General features: G+C 38.4%; 3 protein-coding genes across 3 annotated transcripts; 1 reads left to right on the top strand and 2 right to left on the bottom strand.

The window, feature by feature from the left end:
• On the bottom strand, nt 7,955-9,936 carry LOC18772397 (probable mannitol dehydrogenase). The gene is made up of 5 exons (XM_007205355.2): nt 9,797-9,936; nt 9,391-9,504; nt 8,800-9,313; nt 8,552-8,705; nt 7,955-8,272 (listed from the first exon to the last, which is right to left on the bottom strand). The coding sequence occupies exons 1-5, from the start codon at nt 9,892-9,894 to the stop codon at nt 8,067-8,069; spliced, it is 1,086 nt and encodes a 361-aa protein (XP_007205417.1). The 5' UTR covers nt 9,895-9,936; the 3' UTR covers nt 7,955-8,066.
• LOC18772399 (probable mannitol dehydrogenase) lies at nt 15,136-17,605 on the bottom strand. Its single transcript, XM_007207825.2, has 5 exons — nt 17,473-17,605; nt 17,007-17,120; nt 16,399-16,912; nt 16,068-16,221; nt 15,136-15,893 (listed from the first exon to the last, which is right to left on the bottom strand). Exons 1-5 carry the CDS (start codon nt 17,568-17,570, stop codon nt 15,688-15,690), a joined length of 1,086 nt encoding a protein of 361 aa, XP_007207887.1. The 5' UTR covers nt 17,571-17,605; the 3' UTR covers nt 15,136-15,687.
• Nucleotides 19,429-20,967, top strand: LOC18774776. The gene has a single exon (XM_007208598.2). It carries the CDS (start codon nt 20,081-20,083, stop codon nt 20,900-20,902), a length of 822 nt encoding a protein of 273 aa, XP_007208660.2. The 5' UTR covers nt 19,429-20,080; the 3' UTR covers nt 20,903-20,967.

Raw genomic sequence — 23,449 nt, forward strand, 5'->3', positions numbered from 1 at the left:
CTTATTAGGATAATATCTAAATTAAAGATATTATCTTATTAAATAAAGATAATGTCATATCATTAAGATATTATCCCAAATTAATTAATTGACCAAATAAATTGGTTTAATTAATTAATTGAGGGAATATTTTTCTTTTCCACGTGTGCTATAATTGGGGACAAAAATATTTTCTCCCACAATTTGGTGCTTGTGAATATTAGGTTGGCTTTGTGACAACAAGGTTGCACTTTGGCTGGTTTAGTTTCTTTATCTTTGGAATAAGTCGCATAAACTCTCTTACGTTTTTCACCTCTCTTTTATGAGAGCTTTTTGATTGTTATGAGTTTACAATCTTAGTTGGGATGCCTATGCCAAAGTTTCTTCGGTCATGCGTGATCGTTGGTGGAGGTGCACCAAATTGTCTTCATCTTAATGTTATATTTCTTCGTAATTGTAATGGCCCTTTGTGACTAGGTTGTATTGACCTTTTGTGGCCAGTAGGTTTTTTGGTTGAATTATGAATACAATTCAATATTTGAAAATATATATGTATATATAAAGTGAGAGGATACCAAAGAGACACGTTGACACATATATCGTTAGGATCCTGAGCCTTTGCATTTAGAGTCCACACATTTCCCGTATTTCACTTCATTTAGGCCGTTATGATGATCCAACGTATGCTTTCATACATGACATGTTAGCAACATAATACAATTTAGTCTTTAATTTTTTTCTGATTCTATAGTGACGTTACGTTGTCGTTTCCTTCCATCATCGCTCTCATCCCTCTCCTCCTCGTTTCTCCTCTATTTTTTTGAGTGTCAAATTGCAATATCTTATAGAAAGTAGGGGTGTAAGTAGGATTGGAAATTTTGATTCGAAAATTTCCGATTTTGGCGAGTCTATATCATTGCCGACCTCTGAAAGTTCTAAAATCTAAAAATTCAGATGAAAAAAAAAAAAATTGAATTTGGAATGTACACAAGATTCCGAAAACTTCCGAATTCCGAAATATATTAGGGTTTCAAGCTTATATTACATATATATAAAACTAATTTTATGTTGAACTAGATATGGCTTAATGACCAAAGAGACATTGTCGAGTAATTTCAGAAAGGATAAGAACACCTAAGTAATAACATATAATACTTTTTCAAGCATTTCGTATGATTTTTCAATTTTAAGCCAATTTTAACCTTTTAAATCGTTGGACATGTTTAAAATGTTCAACTATTTTATGAAACTTTTCCAAAAATATTCCGAAATATGTAAGTTCTGAAATTTTCTGAATTTTCGGAGTTTTCCGAATTGGAATGGATGTTGAAATTCCAAAATTTTTTGGAATAGAATTAGGAAGGAATTTTCGCTCCAAAATTTTTTGGATTGAAATTAGGGTTCCATGATTCTGATCCATTCGAGGTACATAACCTCATAACTACAAAAGTGCCAACAAAACCAACTAGAACCCAAAGACATGTCTAGGAACAACATAGCTCAGCACAGAAAAAGTAAAAACAACCAAAATACATGAAACCCCTAGCTCCTAAACCTCTCCTTTTTTCTTTGTATCTTGTGTCTCCCAAATCCCATTTCCCACATCCCTTCAAGTGTTCAAAATTCAAATAAAATTATATCTAAATCAAATTCCAAGTTAAAAAAAAATTTTAATGAAATTTCAGAAACTTAATTACTGGATTCTTGCTATCGTCAGCAAATTCAATTATGAAATGTTTGAATCAAATTGACAGGACCCAACCCAAATTTCACTTTGAAATTTGAGCCGAACCCTGTGCGTGTCCGACACTTAGCAGGTGCCGAGCACACTTGACCAAATTGCCCTTCTAACTAAAATTCACAATCTTTTTCAAGTTTGACCTCTGCCGAAAATTCGGCAGAGTTTCCCCTATAAATTGCTCGTTTCTCCAAACTCTTTCACCTGTACAAGAAGCAATTTAAATATTTACAATCGTTCAGCATGCACAATAATAGAATTCATGCAACCAATTATCACATCTTTATGGCCTCAAGCCTCTTTAATCCAAATAAATCGTTCTGCCATCTGTATCTGACCTCAATTTTTAGAACAACATGAATATGTTATCAACTTTCAAAATAACTTAACTGAACAACTTGTCAATCGCTTTATCTTGCGGCTGCACCTAGTGACTCTAGGTTGCCTACGTATCCTTACCAAGGGATCAAGCCACACGTAGTTCTTTCAATGTGATTGCAAAACAATTCGGCTCATGTTAGTGATACGCTCACCATTGTTTACAAGCTCTAAAGTATATAGTCTTCAACTTTCCCAAATCTCATAACAGTTCACACTCAGAACATAAGTAGGCCACTCACTAAATTTCCTCTAATTCATAAATCAATTTGTATATTATTAGCTTAAATTATATATATAATAATAATAAAATACAAATACAAATAAAGCCAACAAGCTCCGAAGACACTTTTATCCTTTCCTTCGAAACTTACATAAGGCTCATTATATAAATATATTTATATGTCAACAACTTAACTAGAATATATATATTTTCCTATTTTACTTGTAAAACAAACTCATCGCTTAAAAAAATAATCGTGAACTGTATAAAATCCATAAAATTTAGGAAATTATCAATCCTTGTCTCTTAATCATAAAATAGGTGTTAAACTTTTACTCCAAAAATACCAAAATAATATCATCAATATTAGCTAAACATCTTATACCCAAATACTCTTCCACCTAGGCGTACCCCCATTTATATTATGTCAATTCCTTTAATATGCCATCAATTCCGATAATATTCCGTCAATTCCAAGTATCCTGTCAGTTTCATCCTCGCAGGCCTCTGAAATACCAAGTTAACAGAGCCGCACTCCTCGCAGGCCTCGGAGACACCAAGTCAACCTGAGCCGCAATCCTCGCACCACACGGTTCAGGCATCCCCTAAACTCGTGGGGCATTATAAAAAATAACCAAACTATTTCAAGGCAACTGGGGGAATACTCCTGTGGTGGGTTCGCAAATCATATCCAAAACTTATCACAAACTTTTCTTTATTCCACAAATCCATTTTCAAATCTTTTCTCAACTTTACAAAAATCAATTCTCAACTACCTATGAATTTACACCACATACTGTTGAGAACTAGAGTCCATAATTCATCATTTTCGAACCACTGAGTATATATATATATATATATACTAGACAAAAGTCAACTCCAGAGATTTCTAGGATCTTTAAATTATGTTTCTGATTTCTACAAAAATTTGAGAAAACAATGTAAGCCTTTATTTGATCGCCTCTATAACAATCCTCCTCCATGGTCATCTATTCATATTGATATAATCAAATAGATCAAAGTCCATATCAAGACTCTTCCCTACCTCGGTGTATATATATATATATATATATACTCTCATGTAATTAGATATTTAGTTAATTTTATTAATGATGTCGAAATCCAATTAACAAATCATTCCATTTCAATACTATAAAAATAATCTTAATAGTAATAGATAACTAAATAGATAAATAATTAAATAATTAAATATTAACTAAATAATTAAATAATTAAATAACTATTATCCCCAGAAATTTCATCACCTCCAATATTGCATATAAATCCATAGTAGATTGCATGGTAATTTAATCAATGATTAGTATTAACCTTTAAAGAAAATCTCTTATCGAATCACTTTCCAATCTAAACTCATTTAACAAGAAATTCTATACTAAAAGAACCATGTACTCGTAATAACAAATGTCCACTGATCTACTAATAATCATAACCGAGCCCAAGGCTCACTTTCACAACCCACCAATCCGATATTCCAAGCTCACCCATTCCATAATTTCAATTATCAATAATATCCAGGAATTTCCATAAAACACTATAAAACAATTTCCTAATCTCAACATAATCAGAATAACTCGACTACCGGTCAAGACTCGTTCACAAGATCGTTTTAGTACTTCTCGAAAGATAGAACTACATTGGAAGACTCACGGTCATCTGAGGAGTTAGACTGCCCAAACTTGGTCAACAGGGCCCGCGGGGCCCACGACCTCCCATTTCCCAACCGAGATTTCCTACGGGTTTGACAAGGTTTACTAAACATGTCTTGCAAATTTGGTCCTAATCGAACAGTCGAATCGCACGATTGGTCGGTTATCGTTTATCTAAACTTTAAATTATTGAACCAGAGTATCTGGGACTCCAATTCTCGATCCGCGAATTCCTATATGATCCTAGAAATGTCTAGATCAACATATTTGAAAACCAAAACGATCAACGGTCCGAACATATCAAACCCGGATATCGCCTAATATGCGATATCCGATCAGCAGTCAAACAGTACCCAAAATGAAATCCAAGCATACCGTCGTGCTTGGGACAACAAGAGGGACAATTTAGGACCAAGAGAGTCTCCCACGTAGTGCCCACGCACCGCCACACACGCCGGTAGCGCGTGGGTGTCCAAAGCAATTCCGAAGATCGGAAAATCTCTAAACTGCGGGTCAAGACTTATACCTACATGCTCAACACATAGAGTGGAGCAACTTTTGTTCTTGGACCTACCCCAAAAAGTCACCGGAAGTGGTCAGAATTGGAGGCCAAAACCGACCAAAATTTCTCTCGCTTATTTGACTACCAAAACATAGAAATTTCTTATAAATAACACAACCAGCAGCTAGAACACCTCAAAAGGATATAAAAGCATACCTTGATCGTAAAATTTGGTCGTCGGAGACATCTGAAACAGTTGAAGGAAAAAAGGGGTAAATTTCGACCTGATTTTCACAGAATTCAACGGCAGAGACCGGTTGGGACTGGAAGAGGAACTCATGGCGGTCCTTTTAGGACCGGTGCCACCATAAGTGGGGGGCGGTGGTGGTTGTGGTGGCTCTTGGAGCCACTGGCTGTGCAGGAAAATTCGTAGGGGAGAAGGCTGCTCGTGGAGAGAGAGAGAGAGAGAGAGAGAGAGAGAGAGAGAGAGAGAGATTCTGGTTTTAAAACCAGTTTCAAAAAATTACGATTTTGCCCATACTTGAATTTTGATCATATCTCTCTCGTCACAACTCGGATTTGAGCCCATTACGTGTCTACGGACTCATCTCGATGTTCTCTACGCAACGGTACAACTGAAATCCTCAAATTCCTTCTTGAATAAAAACTCAACTTTTAAACAATTTAAAATATTCTAGGGGTAAAATTGTCTTTTAATTGAATAAATTAATAATTAAATATTAATTTAGGTTCGGGTTATTACACAAATTCCAAGTGAAAAAAAAATCCATGTATTTGAGATATAGTTTGATATTTTTGGGATTTTGATTTGGGTTTTGAACTAGTGTTGAGTAGTAGAGATTCCTGGGAAAAGTGGGAATTGGGAGAGACAAAAAGAGGGAGGAGAGAAAGGGGAGAGAGATAGAGAGAGATAGAGAGATAGAGAGATAAATGGGTAACGTCAGTTTAGAAAAAAAAAACTATAATTTATGTTAATTTTGATGTGTTATTTTTTTAGTCGTTAGATTATTGTAACGGTCCAGATAAAGCAAAATGCAGAAGAAGAAAATGCGTAAATTGCAGAGACTCATTGCTCAGGTGATTATACTTTTTTTTGTGAGAGTTTTATTTGTATTGTTATGGCTTGGTTTTTTCAAGCTTTATCTTTTTTTTTTTATTATTATTCTAAGTTTGCAATCTTAGTTGGGATGCCTATGCCAGAGTTTCTTCAATCCTGCCTGATCGTTAGTGGAGACACACCATATTATCTTAATTTTGATATTAGACCGCTCCGTTATTATAATGGCCCTTTTGTGACTAGTTTGTATTAGCCCTTTGTGGCTAGTGACTTTTTTGGTTGAATTATGAATGCAATCATAGAATTTTTCAAAAAAAAAAATAAAAAATAGAGGCGATGTAACATTAGCAAAACAAATATTACAAGCAATCCTCCACGGAAACGTCTTAGATGATCTCGGAAGGATTTTCGTATCATGTAGATATTTAGTGTAAGAATATAAAACATAACAAACTAATCTATGGTCAGTATTGATGCAGCCAGCGAGACATTAGTTACATTATGCATAGTGGTCGGCTAAAATGTGAATGCACATTATGCATGGTGTGTATGTATAGTCCTTTTCCTTGTATGGTACGACTCTCCAATGGCCACAGTCCATATACGTGTGAATGTTATTTGGGACCACACCACAAGAAATTGAAAATCATACAGTTGCGGAAAGCTTTAATTTTGAAAGAGCTTCCAAGAAATGGGCGGTTGGAAAAAGTAATTTTTGTTTTGGAGTGAAGAAATAATATCAAAAGCATTTGTCACATGCATATATGTGCATTGGTTAACGTCGTTGTGCCAGCTGATTAGGGCCATGAGTTTGAATTTGGGTGTGTACGTCAAAATATGGTCGTTGTTTGTGAAATTTGATGCCGACAAATTTATGACTTCGGTTGTGGAAGTTTAAACATTGATTACCTATTAGGAAACATATTTGATCCCATATGAAATATATTTTCAACTACAATATTTATAACAAAAGGAGGACATATAATATTGAGTGCTCTTAAACGAATTTTAAAATTAATTGAGTATATCTTACTATTAAATTATTTATTAAATTACTTTTTTTTTTTAAATACCATAAAGTGTCCTCACATTCGAAGGGTGGGATTAATTCTTGTCCGGAATTCGGCTTGCTCCTGGCCACAAAGTGCTTCAAATGGATTTCGAACCCCTACTATTGAGGATAGCTTGTCATCTAGAGTGGTAGTTTGCCAACTACATCACACCTTCTTGTTATTAAATTACTAATTTATTCTAATATTAAATGATGAAAAATGATATATTGAATTGTTGCATGCAAGCGTCCCATGAGTAAGTACAAGCTAAGCACAGCCGGAAACAAATATAAATATAAAAAAGACAGAAACAAAATCTGGTCATATGAAAATAAAAAGATTGCTTATGCTGATTAGGTGTTTTTTTTAATATCTTTACTTTTGTTGTTTCTTTAGACGGTGGGCCTGAGTCAGACTATGAATCTGGTGAATGGAGCAACGTGGCTTCTTTTGAGTGTGGGAGGTGTCCAGTATCAATATCTAAGGGCTGACAACGGTTTTAGTTTTACTTTCTGTGGAGAAGTTCTTGAAACTGAGCTTTGGGGCTTTTTTTCAGGGCTGAAAATGAGGCCAACTCAAACTCAAGTCCGCATCTAGGCCTAAGTTTTCTAAGCCTTGGGAGCAAACACTTACAAAGTCTTTGACAATCCTTCAGTTTTCAACGTGGAACAAATGACACAAATGGAAAATGAAACTCCAACAACCTCTTGATTTCACAATTTTGAGCGGTGTGAGTTGAGAGCCACATTTTATAGGGAGAAGAATATGGTGGCTGGTGGGTTAGCTAAATTGAGTGCCTTATGGATCTTGACAATATATGCTTCTAATGATCCCCCTCCTTCAATTGTTCAGCTTGTACTTAATTGATATTTCTGGGGTTTCGGACTAGAAGGTGCTTCTTTGCTAAACGCATTTAAAAGCGTTTTTTGTTGTCAGAAAACAGGCCCTAACATGTTATAAGGAGGTGTCTGGTAAGAAATAAGCCACACTAATGAGATATAACCAAACGAAAAAGGTAAGAGTGTGTAAAAAAACAAAAAAACAAAACATATAAAGCGGTTCCGTTTACTAAAGCACTTGTTTTGAATTTCAGTAACAGAGCACTGAACTAGTTTAGCAGATCAGTTTGGATTGCTTATCCGATTTTAGAACAACTAAAAACGAAAACCTAATAAAATGAGACTGATTTTTCAAATTGGGTCAGAAATTACAACCCTAATTCCATGCATACAAAAAATTACAAATAAGAAAAGACCAAAACCTAATATAAGAATTAAATATCAGAATAAAACATATCAATTTCACGTAATCAAAATCTAACATATTACATTGTGCTCATGAAAATGTATAATTTTCACCATACGGTAGACAACATCGCTGAAACAACTAAATTGAATTTGGTATATATAATCTTATTTTGCCAAGATGAGTAACTTTGGGATGTAAAATTTAAGAGCTTGACTTCAATGTGTTTGCAATGTCAATGACAAAACGGTATTTAACATCTGTTTTGATGAGACGCTCCATAGCTGTGTTCACATAATCAACTGGGATAACTTCGACGTTTGCTGTTATGTTGTGTTTACCTGCAAAATCAATCATCTCTTGGGTTTCCTTCATACCTCCAACAACACTACCAGCCATTATCTTCCTTCCTGAAATTACAAAATAACATATCTATGTTAATGTTGATTATCCACCAATGCAAATCAAAGTACAGGTGATTAGCAAGAATAAAAAATTATTTAAGATAAATATTGTGCTTCCAAATCCAATACACCACCTACTGATTTTTATTTGTCCCCTTTCGTTGTCTTCACTTAATAATAGAGACAATGTATCCACCATTATTTTGTCAGTATTCTAGTTTGGTGTGGCTATTGAACAAATACATTATCAGCCATCCACATAAGAGTTGAATATCATATGCTTACCCATGAGCAAAGGAAAAACAGGTAGCTCAAGAGGCTTCTCTGGTGCTCCAACCAAAACAAGCTTTCCATTATTCTTCAATAAACCAATCAAAGGCAAGAGAGGGTGGACAGCAGAAACTGTGTCAATGATACCATCCATTGTGCCCATGGCAGCCTACACAATCAACTTAACTCATTACCTTCACAACATCAATCTAACGATGACCTTAGCGTCGTCAATTTATGACCTTATCAAAGATAATAATCACCTTCATTGGCCCATCGTCGCGGCTGACCAAAAATGAATCAGCACCGAGGTTTTCAATGGCTTCCGCTTTCTTATTGGGGGAGGTACTGATCACTGTGACCTTAACCCCCATAGCCTTTGCAAACTTCACGGCCACGTGGCCCAGACCGCCGACGCCTACCACACCCACATGCATGCCGGGTTTGTCAAGTCCGAAATACCTCAAGGGGCTGTAAGTTGTAACCCCAGCACATAGGAGAGGAGCAGCACCGTGAAGAGGCAGGTTGTCGGGAACACGCACTACGAAGTGCTCATTCGCCACCATGATGTCGGAGTAACCTCCATATGTTGTGGTTCCATCGTGGTACTTGGCTCCGGAGGTGGGTATCATTTCGGGGCAGTAATTCTCAGCATTGTTGGAACAACTGTCACATGATTGGCAAGCTCCGATCATATATCCGACACCAACATGGTCTCCAACTTTAAGTTTCTCTACTTTGCTCCCCACCTGTGTCACTACACCAACAATCTCATGCCTGCATTACCCAATTTGATTAGGTTCACATTTGTACATGAGTAACAAAGTTTAGGATAGATTGGCATGTGTATTTACCCGGGAATTAGAGGATACGTAGAAAGACCCCATTCATTCTTGACCATGTGAAGGTCTGTATGGCATATCCCACAGTATAATACTTTGAACGTCACGTCGTTCTCTCCTGTTGCCCTGCAACCAAATCATAAGACATTGAGATATATATAAATCTAGTTGGTCCTACAACTGAGACATGAACAACTTGTTCTAATGCATATTTTGAATTCAATAACTTTCTTTCTTTCTTCCTTAAAGTTTAGGTTAGATTGAATGAAAATGTAACTACCCTTTTTTCGGACTAGAAGTTTATCGTATTTCCTAGGAACCAAACACACACGAATGCTGGATTGATGAAAAGAAAACGATTAATAAATGAAACAAAAAATGGATGGAGATCTAGAAGATGGAATAAATCATGAATAACCTTCTGGAGAATCTGAAGGGAGAGAGAACACCAGATGAATCTCTGGCAGCCCATCCAAAGGCCTTCTTGGGGTGTTCTTGTTCTGGAGATACCGCCATTTTCTCTCCTATCTTCTTTAAGTACAAGTATCAACTAAATTTTTTTAACCAGAAAGTATTGAACTTAACAAAACAAAACGAGAGTTGCTAGACATGTAGTGAGTTTGTGCTGTATATATAGTTAATAGTTAATGTTTGGTGGAGGGCTTTTAATGTTTAGGCTAGCTCGGACGGTGCAGATTGTAGGGAAATTGGAAATCATTTTTTCCACCACATATGAGATATGACCCTTTTTTCTCCCTTGTAGCACGTTTCCGTCTATGAAGTTCACTCGTTTGGTTCAATTGCGGCTTCTGTTGGCGTACATACAGGCTTGGAGGAAGAGAGACTATTACTATTTTGTCGATCCCGAAAGTTATTGGAAGTTTTTATTTTTGGTCGAAACTTATTGGAAGTTCAGCTGGAGCTCAACCACCTTTTTTTCGTTAGAAATAGAAAAGATAATTTGTTGTATTTTGGCGCTAGTGTTAATTGTTTCACGTGGCCATTTTTGTCTACTTCCCAAGAACAAAAGACCATCCACAATTTGTACTTGTCTAATCATGTTACTTCATATAATTGAACAAACCTCAAACGTCGTTCTCTCCTTAGTTTATATGGCCTTGAATGAAGTTCTGTTTAATGTTTTTGGACATCTCCACTTGCAGGTTTGAATTAATTTTTGGGTGGGAAATCACAAAATTACAGGTAGAACTTCTTTGATGTATTGCCTTTTCTTCCTTTTGTCTTGCAGGATTGCTTCTTCTTCTTCTTTTTTTTCCTTTTTTTTTTCCTATCTTAATAACTTGTGCTGGGTATATTATTAATATTGATGGATTATGTTTGAAGTACATCTATATGGAGAATAGTACAGTACCACCTTGTGGTACAGTTAACATGATATTCTTCACCACCCTGCTCACATTATCTGTGTAGGGTTGGCCAGGATTCCTAGTTACCTACCCGACTTGTCTACACAGGTGGTTAGGTAGTTTCTGTTGGCGAGTCCTTATTTCATTAGAATTTTGGTTACTTACCAATTATATTTTGTCCTATTGTAATAGAGATTATTTTATTTAGTGTTATGGGGGTTGATGATTTTTTCAACCCTCATAGAGGTAGCACCACCGACTCATTCTCTCATTCTCCACCAACCATCGTTGAGTTGAGTGCCCAGATGGCTCCACTCCTACAGATGCAGACTTTTACCCCGAACCTAATCCAGAATCAGGATCCTCTTTTGACGACCCCGACCCCGACTCCGACTATGATGACAACGACCTCGACCCCGACTCCGAAGACGACCCCGACCCCGACTCCGAAGACGACCTCGACCCCGACCCCGAACCCAACTCCGAAGACGACCCCGACCCCCACTCCGATGATGACCCCAACCCCGAATTTGGCTCTGATTCAGACCCTGATCCCGATTTCAACTCTGACTCCGGCCTCGACTCAGGCTCATATTCCGATCCCAATTCCTACTCAACTGTATCCTATGCATCTTTCGCTGCACAGATTATGACTTCTCGACTAACGACCCCAACACATGGACCAGATTGCGCATTTTGTGAAATCCGAGGATCAATTGGCAGATATTTTGACAAATGCGATTTTCAGTAAAGCATTCCACAATTCACTAGATCAGTTGGGCATTGGCGACATCTATGCACCAATGTGAGGGAGAGTGTTGGCGTGACTTGTGGATATTGACTTACTTTCCTTACACACCAAGAATTCCTATTATAATTGTAATTGATTTACTTTAATTCCTGATTTCCTACTGCAAATAGATTTAGGAATTTATTATTTACTTCCCATTCAGGTTTCGTTGTATTATAAATATGACCTCCTACAAGGAGAAGAATACACAGAAAATTCCCACAAACAAATATTCTCTCATAGTTTTCATATTTTAGCATGGTATCAGAGCGGCGATCTTGGGATTGCTGACTCTAGTTTCTAAACCCTAGCCGCCACCATGGGGGAGGATGACTCTTCTAATCCTCATGGCGGTAGCACCACTGCTTGTGTTCTTCTTGAAATTTAAGTGCTCTTCTCCCCCCTTGAGAGGGGGGGGAGGGGGAGTGAAAGGGATATGTTTATTGACCTATCCCAATTACCTTGACATATTTCCATGAAGATGTTGCTTATTTCTTGACTCCGACGACCCCTTCTCTTCAAGGGGAGAGGAAGATTGAAGAGAATTTGTGTCTGAGTGAATTAGCTAAAGTTTATATGGAAGAATTTATTGTTGCTACTGCCGTGCTCATGGGGTTTCGGTGTTCTGCCTTACCTATTGCTGTGCTCACAGGGTTTCTGTGTTCTGCCTTATCAATTGCTGTGCTCACACAGTTTCTGTGTTCTGCCTTACCTACTGCCATACTCACAGGGTTTCTGTGTTCTGCCTTATCTACACCCGTGCTCACAGAGTTTCTGTGTTTTGCTATGTGCCCTATTTTTTAGGGTTTGCTCTTGTGTTTCCGCTGTGAACTTTGTTTTAGTTTGTCACTTGTTTCACTCGTGGTTGACTAAAAGATCTTCTCTACAATTGGTGTTTCTCAAGTATGGTGTCCTGTGACTCGCTTGTCAAGTTGGGCCTGCGAAATATCTTTGCCCAACTTGAGGGGGAGTGTTGGCGAGTCCTTATTTCATTAGAATTTGGTTACTTACCAATTATATTTTGTCCTATTGTAATAGAGATTATTTTATTTAGTGTTATGGGGGTTGATGATTTTTTCAACCCTCATAGAGGTAGCACCACCGACTCATTCTCTCATTCTCCACCAACCATCGTTGAGTTGAGTGCCCAGATGGCTCCGCTCCTACAGATGCAGACTTTTACCCCGAACCTAATCCAGAATCAGGATCCTCTTTTGACGACCCCGACCCCGACTCCGACTATGATGACAACGACCTCGACCCCGACTCCGAAGACGACCCCGACCCCGACCCCGACCCCAACTCCGAAGACGACCCCGACCCCCACTCCGATGATGACCCCAACCCCGAATTTGGCTCTGATTCAGACCCTGATCCCGATTTCAACTCTGACTCCGGCCTCGACTCAGGCTCATATTCCGATCCCAATTCCTACTCAACTGTATCCTATGCATCTTTCGCTGCAAAGATTATGACTTCTCGACTAACGACCCCGACACATGGACCAGATTGCGCATTTTGTGAAATCCGAGGATCAATTGGTGGATATTTTGACAAATGCGATTTTCAGTAAAGCATTCCACAATTCACTAGATCAGTTGGGCATTGGCGACATCTATGCACCAATGTGAGGGGGAGTGTTGGCGTGACTTGTGGATATTGACTTACTTTCCTTACACACCAAGAATTCCTATTATAATTGTAATTGATTTACTTTAATTCCTGATTTCCTACTGCAAATAGATTTAGGAATTTATTATTTACTTCCCATTCAGGTTTCGTTGTATTATAAATATGACCTCCTACAAGGAGAAGAATACACAGAAAATTCCCACAAACAAATATTCTCTCATAGTTTTCATATTTTAGCAGTTTCCCCTTTCCCTGTTGCCTTCGGATTTGATGGTGTTCCCATATACCCTTGGTGGGTGATTACAGGATATATGCACTATGCAGATGATTGCATGTATGACCTTTTGGTAAAAGGTTTGGTTATGTAAGTATTTGGATGTAAGATGATATACTAATTAAACAGTTAAGTACATAATTTCATGGCATGATATTCAATTATATAACTTGTTGAAATTAGAGTAAAGAATGATTCTAGGATTTCATCGTTGGTTTGATTTTGATTATTATCTGTACTATCTTAATTGTGATTCATGGTAGAAAGAACTACGTGTATAGCCTGATCCCTTCGGACCATAGTCAGCCTTCTCCCACTTCATCATATTCATGACTTTCACAACTCCGCAAGAGGTTCACCATCAAGTGTCATCTCCTACTAGACAACGAGTCACACTTCCTTGTGACAACACAATCACTCCGCATCTGGCAACGAACCCTCAACGCCCATACATCAAACATTGCATAAGACACGTCAACTACATCGACCATGTCGCACGCTGAACTCGTGGCTCGCCCATGTCCAAGTCAAGACATAGTGATCCAACACACCATTGGTTTACCCACACTTTTGTTGGTCATTCCTTTAGCATCCATGATAGCCTACATCCTCAAGCTATACACGCAAGCTGTTATACTTGGATGTCGTCCAATCCTTGGCGACATATGTATTCTGAATGTCCCACATAATTCTCTATGCATTGCATGGGGTCGCAACCCATGCGTACCGGCATCCGAATATCTTCCTTCCATCTTGGCCAAGGCCGAACCCAAGCCAAGTCTATCGAGTGTTGTCAAATGCCTCGCTAGCCGATGGCATAACGAATGTCATACGTTGACCTCACTCTTCACAACGATGCGCAATACGAATGGCCCCGCATGTTCATACTGTCATCCGGAATTCCTTTCCTTCGGAGACACAAATTATCCTTCAACAATCTTATGCCCGCCCTTATGACTGCCTCCAATGTCATAAGGATACTCGCTTAGTGCCACAAGGGTGTAAGCACCAGGAGTGGTGGAGAGCATGACACCATGTCACCCTCTATATAGCATTTTATGCATTTAGCTTTCTGCTATGAGGGAACATCACCTATGCACGAGGATTCATAATTGGGCATAACTCCTTCGTGCAAACTCCGAATGGCGAACCGTCAGTTGCATTGTCTGTGTCTCAATATCATGAACATCTCGGTATTCTTAGCTTCATCAGTTTCCTCCCGTAACCTTCTGAAATACCCAAAATACCCATAGAAGTGCAACCCAGAAACACCAATCATTCTCGCTCTTAAGCTTTCGCCCTTCCACACTTAGACTACCTCATAAGTGCATAGATGTCCCAACAGAGTCACGGTAGCACTTGCTTATGTGCGACCTGTAACACAAGGCTAACCTAGGTGCAGCCGGAAGTTTATGATTTGTTTGTTATGTTCAATTTTGTAAGTTGAATTTGCTGAATGCTTCGGAATAATTGAGTTTGCTGTGCAGGTAGATTTGTGGGTTTTGAGCCTTTTTCATAGGAGATTCTGCAAGTTTTCCAGTAGAAGTCAAACCCTAAAGCAGTTTTTGGATTAGGACAAGAAATGTACTTTGGTCATTCGTGTCCGACACCTATTAAGTGTTGAACACGATTGGAGTGCGACACGAATTTTAAAGTAGAATTTAGGTCGAGTCCCTTCAACAGTGGTGTGCGAGGTGGAGTAGATCTTATAGCTTCAACATTAAGGCTATGAGGCGGCAGCGTGCAAGTAGGCTACATATTTGAGCTTCCTAAAGAAACATTTTATTGTTGTCAAAAACTTTTATGTTTTCTAGAAACACTCAGTTTTGGTAAAAGATAAGCCACACCAAGGGGTATTTTCACGTGGAAGATGTAAGGATTTGCAAAAAAATTAAAAAATTAGAAATAAATAAGAAAGGCCGTTTGATTAAATGAAATCACCAATTTTGTATTTTCAAATCAAGAACCAAACTGTTTAAACCAAATCTGACCAATTTTGAAACAAATTAAAAGAAAGAGACATTGAACGAAACTTAATTTTTCTGTTGAAACACCCTAATTAACTTCATGCATAGAAAGATTATAAATAAGAAAAGACCATAACCTCACACACAAATTAATCAGAATGTAGCTTAATACATTGTGCTCATAAACAAGGTTAAATTTTCACCATATAGTATACAACAAAATCAAATTTAGTTTCGAATCTTATTATTCCATGATATGAGTATGTTTGGGTGCAAAATTTAAGAGCTTGACTTCAATGTGTTTGCAATGTCGATGACGAAACGGTATCTAACATCTGCTTTAATGAGACGCTCCATAGCAGTGTTCACATAATCAATTGGGATAACCTCGACGTTAGCTGTTATGTTGTGTTTACCTGCAAAATCAATCATCTCTTGTGTCTCCTTCAGACCTCCAACAGTACTACCAGCCACTATCTTCCTTCCTGAAATTACAAAACAAAATATTTTTGTTGATATTGATCATCAATTAATACCAAATAACGCAGGGCTGATTAAAAAGAATCAGAAATAAATTAAGATAATTTTTGTTGACAATACTAATTTTCTTTTCTATCCAAACCCAGTTAAGGTTAGAAGTTAGTGAATTATATTCCTACCACTGATCAAAGGAAAAACAGGTAGCTCAAGAGGCTTCGCTGGTACTCCAACCAAAACAAGCTTCCCACTAGTCTTCAATAAACCAAGCAAAGGCAAGAGGGGGTGGACAGCAGAAACTGTGTCAATGATACCATCCATGGTGCCCATGGCAGCCTACACAGTCAACATAACTCATTCACTTCACAAAAGTCAAACTGAATAAAGGAAGTTGAGGCGGGACATTTCTTCACATCCTCACATTGACGTTATCCTTAAAGTTGTCTATTTAATGGATTTTTTATTTTTTTTTGGGGTCAATTTTAATGGACCTTGTGCAAAGAAAATAATCACCTGCATTTGGCCGTTGTCGCGGCTGACCAAAAAGGAATCAGCACCAAGGTTTTCAATGGCTTCCTTTTTCTTATTAGGGGAGGTGCTGATCACTGTGACCTTAACCCCCATAGCCTTTGCAAACTTTACGGCCACATGGCCAAGACCGCCTACGCCAACCACACCCACATGCATACCGGGCTTGTCAAGTCCGAAATATCTCAAGGGGCTGTAAGTTGTAACCCCAGCACATAGGAGAGGAGCAGCACCATCAAGTGGCAGGTTGTCCGGGATACGAATTACGAAGTGCTCGTCGGCCACCATGATGTTGGAGTAACCTCCATATGTTGTGGATCCATCATAGTACTTGGCACCGCCCGTGAGTATCATTTCGGGGCAGTAATTCTCAGCATTGTTGCTACAACTATCACAAGATTGGCAAGATCCGACAAGATATCCAACACCAACACTGTCTCCAACTTTGAATTTCTCTACGTTGCTGCCCACCTCTGTCACTTGACCAACAATCTCGTGCCTGAATTGCCCAATTTAATTAAGTTCACATTTATGCATATGACGAATTTAATTGTGCGCATAATCCAATTAGGCAGATTGGTATGTGTACATACCCAGGAAGTAGAGGATACATAGAAACACCCCATTCATTCTTGAGCATGCTAAGGTCTGTATGACATATCCCACAATATAATACTTTGAATGTCACGTCGTTTTTTCCTGTTGCCCTGCATCCAAATCATAAATTGAGTAGGTCGCACTCACATTCTGATTGGCTTATATATGTTGAAGAAGCAGCAACTTTAATTGGTCCTACATATCGATTTAATTCTACATCACTTTTTATTTATTATAAATATTATAGAAATTAGATTGTGATCTTTAGATAGGATAATTTGTTTTCCCCTTAAAGTTGGGTTAGATTGGATGAAAATCTAACTACCATTTTTTCACTTGAATTTCATCGAATTTCCTAAGAACAAACGCACACAAATTCTAGATTGATGAAAATAAAACGATAAATAAATTAAACAAAAATTGCATGGAAATATCTAGAAGATGGAATAAATAATGACTAACCTTCTAGAGAATTTGAAGGGAGAGAGAACACCAGATGAATCTCTGGCAGCCCATCCGAAGGCCTTGGTGGGGTGTTCTTGTTCTGGGCAGACCGCCATTTTCTCTCTTATATATCTTTGATAGTACAAATACCAAGTAACCAGAAGGTAATTAACTTTGAGATGTGCTAGAGTTGTAGTGAGTGTGTTATATATAGCGAGTGGTGCAGTGCATGGGTTAAAGGGTTACAAAAATGGTTTTGCTTACTCATGTGGAAAGTTTGGCTAATCAAAAAGCCACGGCGTGACTGTCACTATCTCTCCTCTACGTTTCGATTCATGAAATTCACTCGTTTAGAAAAAGACGTGGCTCTTCCACACGATTGGAAGTTTGATTAGTATTCCAAATTTATTTGAACTTCGAGAAGCAGAAGATCAATTTTGTTCTATTTTGGCCGAAGTGTCGTTGTTTCAAGTGGCCATTTTAGGCCATTTTCAGATAGGATACCAGGAACCCAAGCTTAGGCAGAAGTGCCCCCATGTGGGATTGCTATGCAATACTTATCATCCACGTCAGTGAAGCTTGAATGCTTTATTCATTTACTGGGCGATGGGACCATCTCCTTAAAAAAACTTTTAGGGATGAATTGGAAAAACACAACTCCAACCATGCTCCATATCCACCTCCTAAAATAGGAAGACCTAAATACGTGACTCCTTATAATTTAATGCTACTTTATTTAATAGTATTTTAATCATTGATTGCTAGTTGTTTTCATTGGACAAAATTGAATTAACATTTTCATACTTCATTGTTGCCTTCTTAAGCTTTGTCTTGATCGACTGTTCCTTATTCTCCTAATGAAACTTAGTTAGAGTTTGAAGTATGGGGGAGTTCAAATCCAAAGACTTGTTTTTGGAATTCTCCTTGTTGAACCATGCAATTTAGGGGGAGTTGATTTTTCTTGGTATTAAGGAAATTGCTATTTAGGCGGAGTTTATTTGTTTCTTTAGGTAGATTAATTCTATTTAGGAGAAGTGCATCTTTTGTAAGTGATTCTGTTTGCTGCAGACCTTTTGGTTACTTACTGTGCTTTCTTCTAGTGTTGCCAACTTATATACCTGGAATCCATGCTTCCTCTCTTGGTTCAATTTGTTGCCTTTTAGTTTGTATTTCCATGACAAAAGGGGGAGACACACTTACTCTTATTCTGTGATATTTTTCACTTGCTCTTGGCCTTGGGAGTTGTGTGTTTTTGCAGAATTGTTACGTTTCTTCAGTACTAGTGGACAACTTTAGCTCTAGATTTGGGTACGTAGTGAGTTGTGTATGTGAGACAAATGGGTTTTGTCAAAGAAAGCCGAAGGGGGAGATTGTTAGGTTCTAGATTAGTTAAGTTTTAGCTTCCCTTACAACATTTGTAATATTGTTTGTAATTCCGTAAGATCTTCTATAATATCAATTACCTAGTTTAGGATCAGAGGTTCATTCATTGAGGACAGATTTCAACATGGCCTAAGCTGCAATTCACGATCAACTCATAAATATTCCATAGCATCATGTTGTTGAATATTCAGTTTTTTTGGGTACATGGTTGATTAGTTTGGTCGACTAGTCAAGCCTCCTCAAATTTAGAGTTGGTTATGATTTAAGCCTTCTAGATTTGTCGTCACAAAATGTTTTCTTTTTGGATGACTAGTGCATATGACTAGTCATCCTTGATATGTTTTTTTATCACATGTTGTGGTCAAGTCATTTTATTTTTCACGTGAGCTGCTGGTACCATTAGTCCTATTCTAGCTCTTATCATTAGCTGCCATGTGTTTTTGTTTTGATATGCCCAAATTTATCAAAAGGGCGGCTGAGGTAGAAAACAATCAACACTTTGTTGTAAAATATATGGTGGAGCCCACCTCTACACCTCTTCTTGCCTATAAATATGCTTCTCCCCCTTCTTGTATCACACACAGAAATACAGAAATGAAACATCAGTTCTTGTACCTCCTCTCTATTCCAATTCTCTCCATTTTATCTCTTGATTTATAACACGTTATCAGCACGAATTCGCTTTAACTATACCAGCTGAATTCTCTGATGAAAACCAAACCACACCACAAAGCCCAACTTCATTTCTTCAGCTCTCATATATCTGTCAAGCAATTTAGCAAACAGTTTGCGAGCATATCCAGGGCAACCGTTGAGCTTCAATCTCACCCAGCAATTCCAAACCTTTTATCTATCAGAAGCAAGTTGCCAAACAGGAAAAACGAAGAACCAAATTTAAGCGCAATATCTGATATCATCTCTGGCCTCACTTTTGCCAGCCTTGCAATTCCTCAGGGCATCAGTTATGCAAAGCTTGCAAGTTTGCCTCCAATTGTTGGGCTATATTCTGTGCTGGGGAGTTCTAGCCATCTTGCTGTTGGCCCAGTTTCAATAACAGTGCAAGAAATCAGAACCAGCGAAACCCCAGAAACTGAGCCACGTGCTCCGATCCATCACAGTTGCCCAGCAAACCTCTCAGCCTGCTTTACATGAAGGTCTGCAATTCTCGCGTACCAAGCAAGTTAGCAACAACATGGGCTGCAACCAAAAGTCCTGCTGTGGCTAATCCTAGTTTGAAAGCTGCATGGAATTTGAGTGCTCTGCTCCGAGTCTCTGGAGAGAGGCCCTATCTTCTTACTCGTCTCGCATCCAATCACTCAACAAACCCAATTTGGTTTCTCTCGACGACTTTTACCGCAACGCGCTCCCTTCTCTCCTCCACCAAGGAAACCCTAGCCCCTTCATCACCACCTCCGAGCTCTCTGACCTCATGCGTTGGAAGCTCACACGTGGCAAATGGCGGCCGAGGCTGTTGGATTTCGTATCGGCTTTGGACGAGGCCGTGGTGAAATCGGCCTCCCAAAAGGCGTTTCAGGCTCTTCCTGATATCTCAAAGGCTATCTCTGAGCTCACGGTGCTCAAAGGACTGGGTCCCGCCACCGCCTCTGCCGTTCTGGCAGCTTACGCTCCTGACGTGGCGCCCTTCATGTCCGACGAGGCTATGGTTGCAGCTCTTGGCAACTCCAAAGACTATACACTCAAGCAGTACCTGTTATTCGTAAATAAGTTACAGGAGAAAGCGAAGGAACTGACTGCCGAATGGGAGACCTTCACGCCATCAGATGTAGAGAGGGCTTTGTGGAGTGGTGCTGTAGGGGCCAAGCTGCCATCTTCGCAATCAGATCCAGACCTCAAAACTGATAAAACTTGTCTTGTGCAGCAGAGCTACTACGACGATTCCAGCACGCACCCAAAGCCGATGGATCTCTTAGCTTTTTGGTTCTTGGAGATTGGGGAAGAAGAGGAGCCTTCAATCAATCTCAAGTTGCTCTTCAGGTTCATGTTCATCAATCATGGAGCAGACAAACGCTTTCACGAGCACTATGGTTTGTCTCAACTTTTCTAATTACATATATTAATGTCATAATATTATATTGTTTCCTATTTCCTCTAGTTTTGACAGGAATTACAGCAAAAAAAAAAAAAAAAAAAAAGGGGGGAAGGTAATTACAGTTGACATTATATATATTATTTGATCGTGGTGTTGATAAGAACCCACCAATAATTGCCTTTACTTTACCGCACATTTATTTTATTTATGGTATGGTGTAGGTTTATTACCCATACGACAATATTTATTTAAAGGGTGGTGCGGGTTTATCGTCCACGCCTTTGCTTTTATTTAAATGTATGGAGCAGAATTAGTGCCCATACAAGCACCTTTACTTTATGAAATTTACTTTATCGCAAATTTACTTTTTCTTAAAGTATGATGAGGAATTGACCCTCATACTTTATGAAATTAACTTTATGAAATTTACTTTACCGCACATTTATTTTATTTACTGTATGGTGTAGGTTTATTACCCATACAATAGTATTTATTTAAAAGGGTGGTGCGGGTTTATCGTCCACGCCTTTACTTTTATCTAAATGTATGGAGCAGAATTAATGCCCATACAAGCACCTTAACTTTATGAATTTAATTTACCGCACATTTACATTTATTTAAAAGGGTGGTGCGGGTTTATCGTCCACGCCTTTACTTTTATTTAAATGTATGGTGCGGGTTTATCGTCCATACCAGTAATTTATTTACCAGCAATTTATTTTATGGATTAAATGTGTTGTATGATGAGTTTTTCTTTTTACAGTAAGCAGATCAGGACCAGAAGTTCCTTGATCCTCATCATACAATTACATCAGGACTTGCAGATCCTTGATGATGATGTTAATATGAGAGCTGGCAGTCTCTCCGGTACTATATTTGTAAACATGTGATCGGACTTGATGGTCCTTGATCCCTGACATGTAAATAAGGACCTGGAGTTCCTTAATGATGTAACAGTACCGTATTGGTTCATAATGCCGTACACATGGATGATAACTGTACTGGCAAATGTACTGGAACCTGCAGTTCCTTAAACTCATGGATGAGCAATTAAATGAGATGCCAGAAGTTCCTCAAAATATGGACAATTATGTAAGGGCTTGAAGTCCAGAAATATGTACAGAAAATTGTAAAAATGTCCATACCATGAGAATATGTGATTTTGGCCCGAAGTTCAAAATCTACGGGGATTAAATGTCCATACCATGAGAATATGTGATTTTGGCCTGAAGTTCAAAATCTAACAGTGTTGAGAACCTGAAGTTCCAACAATTAAATGGACAACCCTTGAGGTATTATTGCAAATTGTGGTACGCCACATATCTCTTTGGCATAAGAGAATGATGAATTGAGGCTCCCCACATATTTTGTTATATCTGGGCCGGAAGCTCATGAACCCAAATATATGAGATATTAGCGTGGCTTTTACTCAATTCATATTTCATGTCCATTTTAAAAAGGACAAATAAATTCTGAGTTTGTGTTTAGCCCAGGCCAAAAGTTCCGGGCTACCATACGTTGAAATATGAAATTTGGGAGAGTCGATGTGGTTATTTGAACCTATAAGGCACAAGGTTCCAAACCGTCATTTTGAAAAGACGTAAAAACCACAGGTGCAAATTTTAAGAACGAGCGCAATTATTATAGCAGGAATATACAACAGATAGATTTTTTCCAGCAATGAAGGTGCAGGTCCTGTAAAATCTATAAACATACATTATGTTCCGGAAGCCTCTGAAGGAAGAGGACGACGCCTCTTAAGCTTAGCCATGAGCCTCTCATGGTCTCCCAAAATTCTTTCATTGGAGACCTGCAGCATGTCTAGCCTTCTCAGTGTATCAACAGAATACGAACTCACCAGTTTCAATAAGGCATTATTCTCTCCTTTAAGTTTCTTAACCTCCTATTGAGACTCATGAAGCATTCTTTGGAGAGACGAATTTTCAGTTGTTAAATTCTCAACCTCGTTTGCTCTGGCACGCAAACGATCAGCCATGTTAGAAACAGAAACAGCACTCTGAATGCTAAAAGCCATTGAGTCATCAATAGCCTCTTCCTCTGATCTCCCTGTCAACAACATTTCATCCATTGGAGTAATGCAATTCCTAGCTACTATGACAGCAGTAGCATCATTCATCATCACAGAATCATTAACTGTGAGATGACGATTTTTGGATACAAAGGATGGACGCCAAACTTGGGCGTCACTGGTTGTTGTGGGAGTATCATTTAAATTGAAATAATTTGGGCAGGAAGAAGAGGAGGCCATTTTTAAGAAGGTTTCAAAGAAAGCCTTAAGAAAACTAGAGTTTCAGCAAATGAAGGAAGTTAAGTTGAAACGCAGTTGTTCCAATCAAGTTTTGCAAAGGCAATATCTATAGGAGGAAATATGGCTACAGTCTTTTCAGAATCCCAATATCTTTTCGGATCCCCATATTTTCTTTCCCAGATTCCAAAACTTCACGTGGCCTCCATTAATGTTTGTCGGCACTTTCGGCGTTTTCAAAGTATTATTTTCGTCAAAAGCCGATCTTGCTTTGCGGATTTCACGGAGCTACTTTT

The sequence above is a fragment of the Prunus persica genome, chromosome G6 (genome assembly GCF_000346465.2).
Source record: "Prunus persica cultivar Lovell chromosome G6, Prunus_persica_NCBIv2, whole genome shotgun sequence".
NCBI lineage: Eukaryota > Viridiplantae > Streptophyta > Magnoliopsida > Rosales > Rosaceae > Prunus > Prunus persica.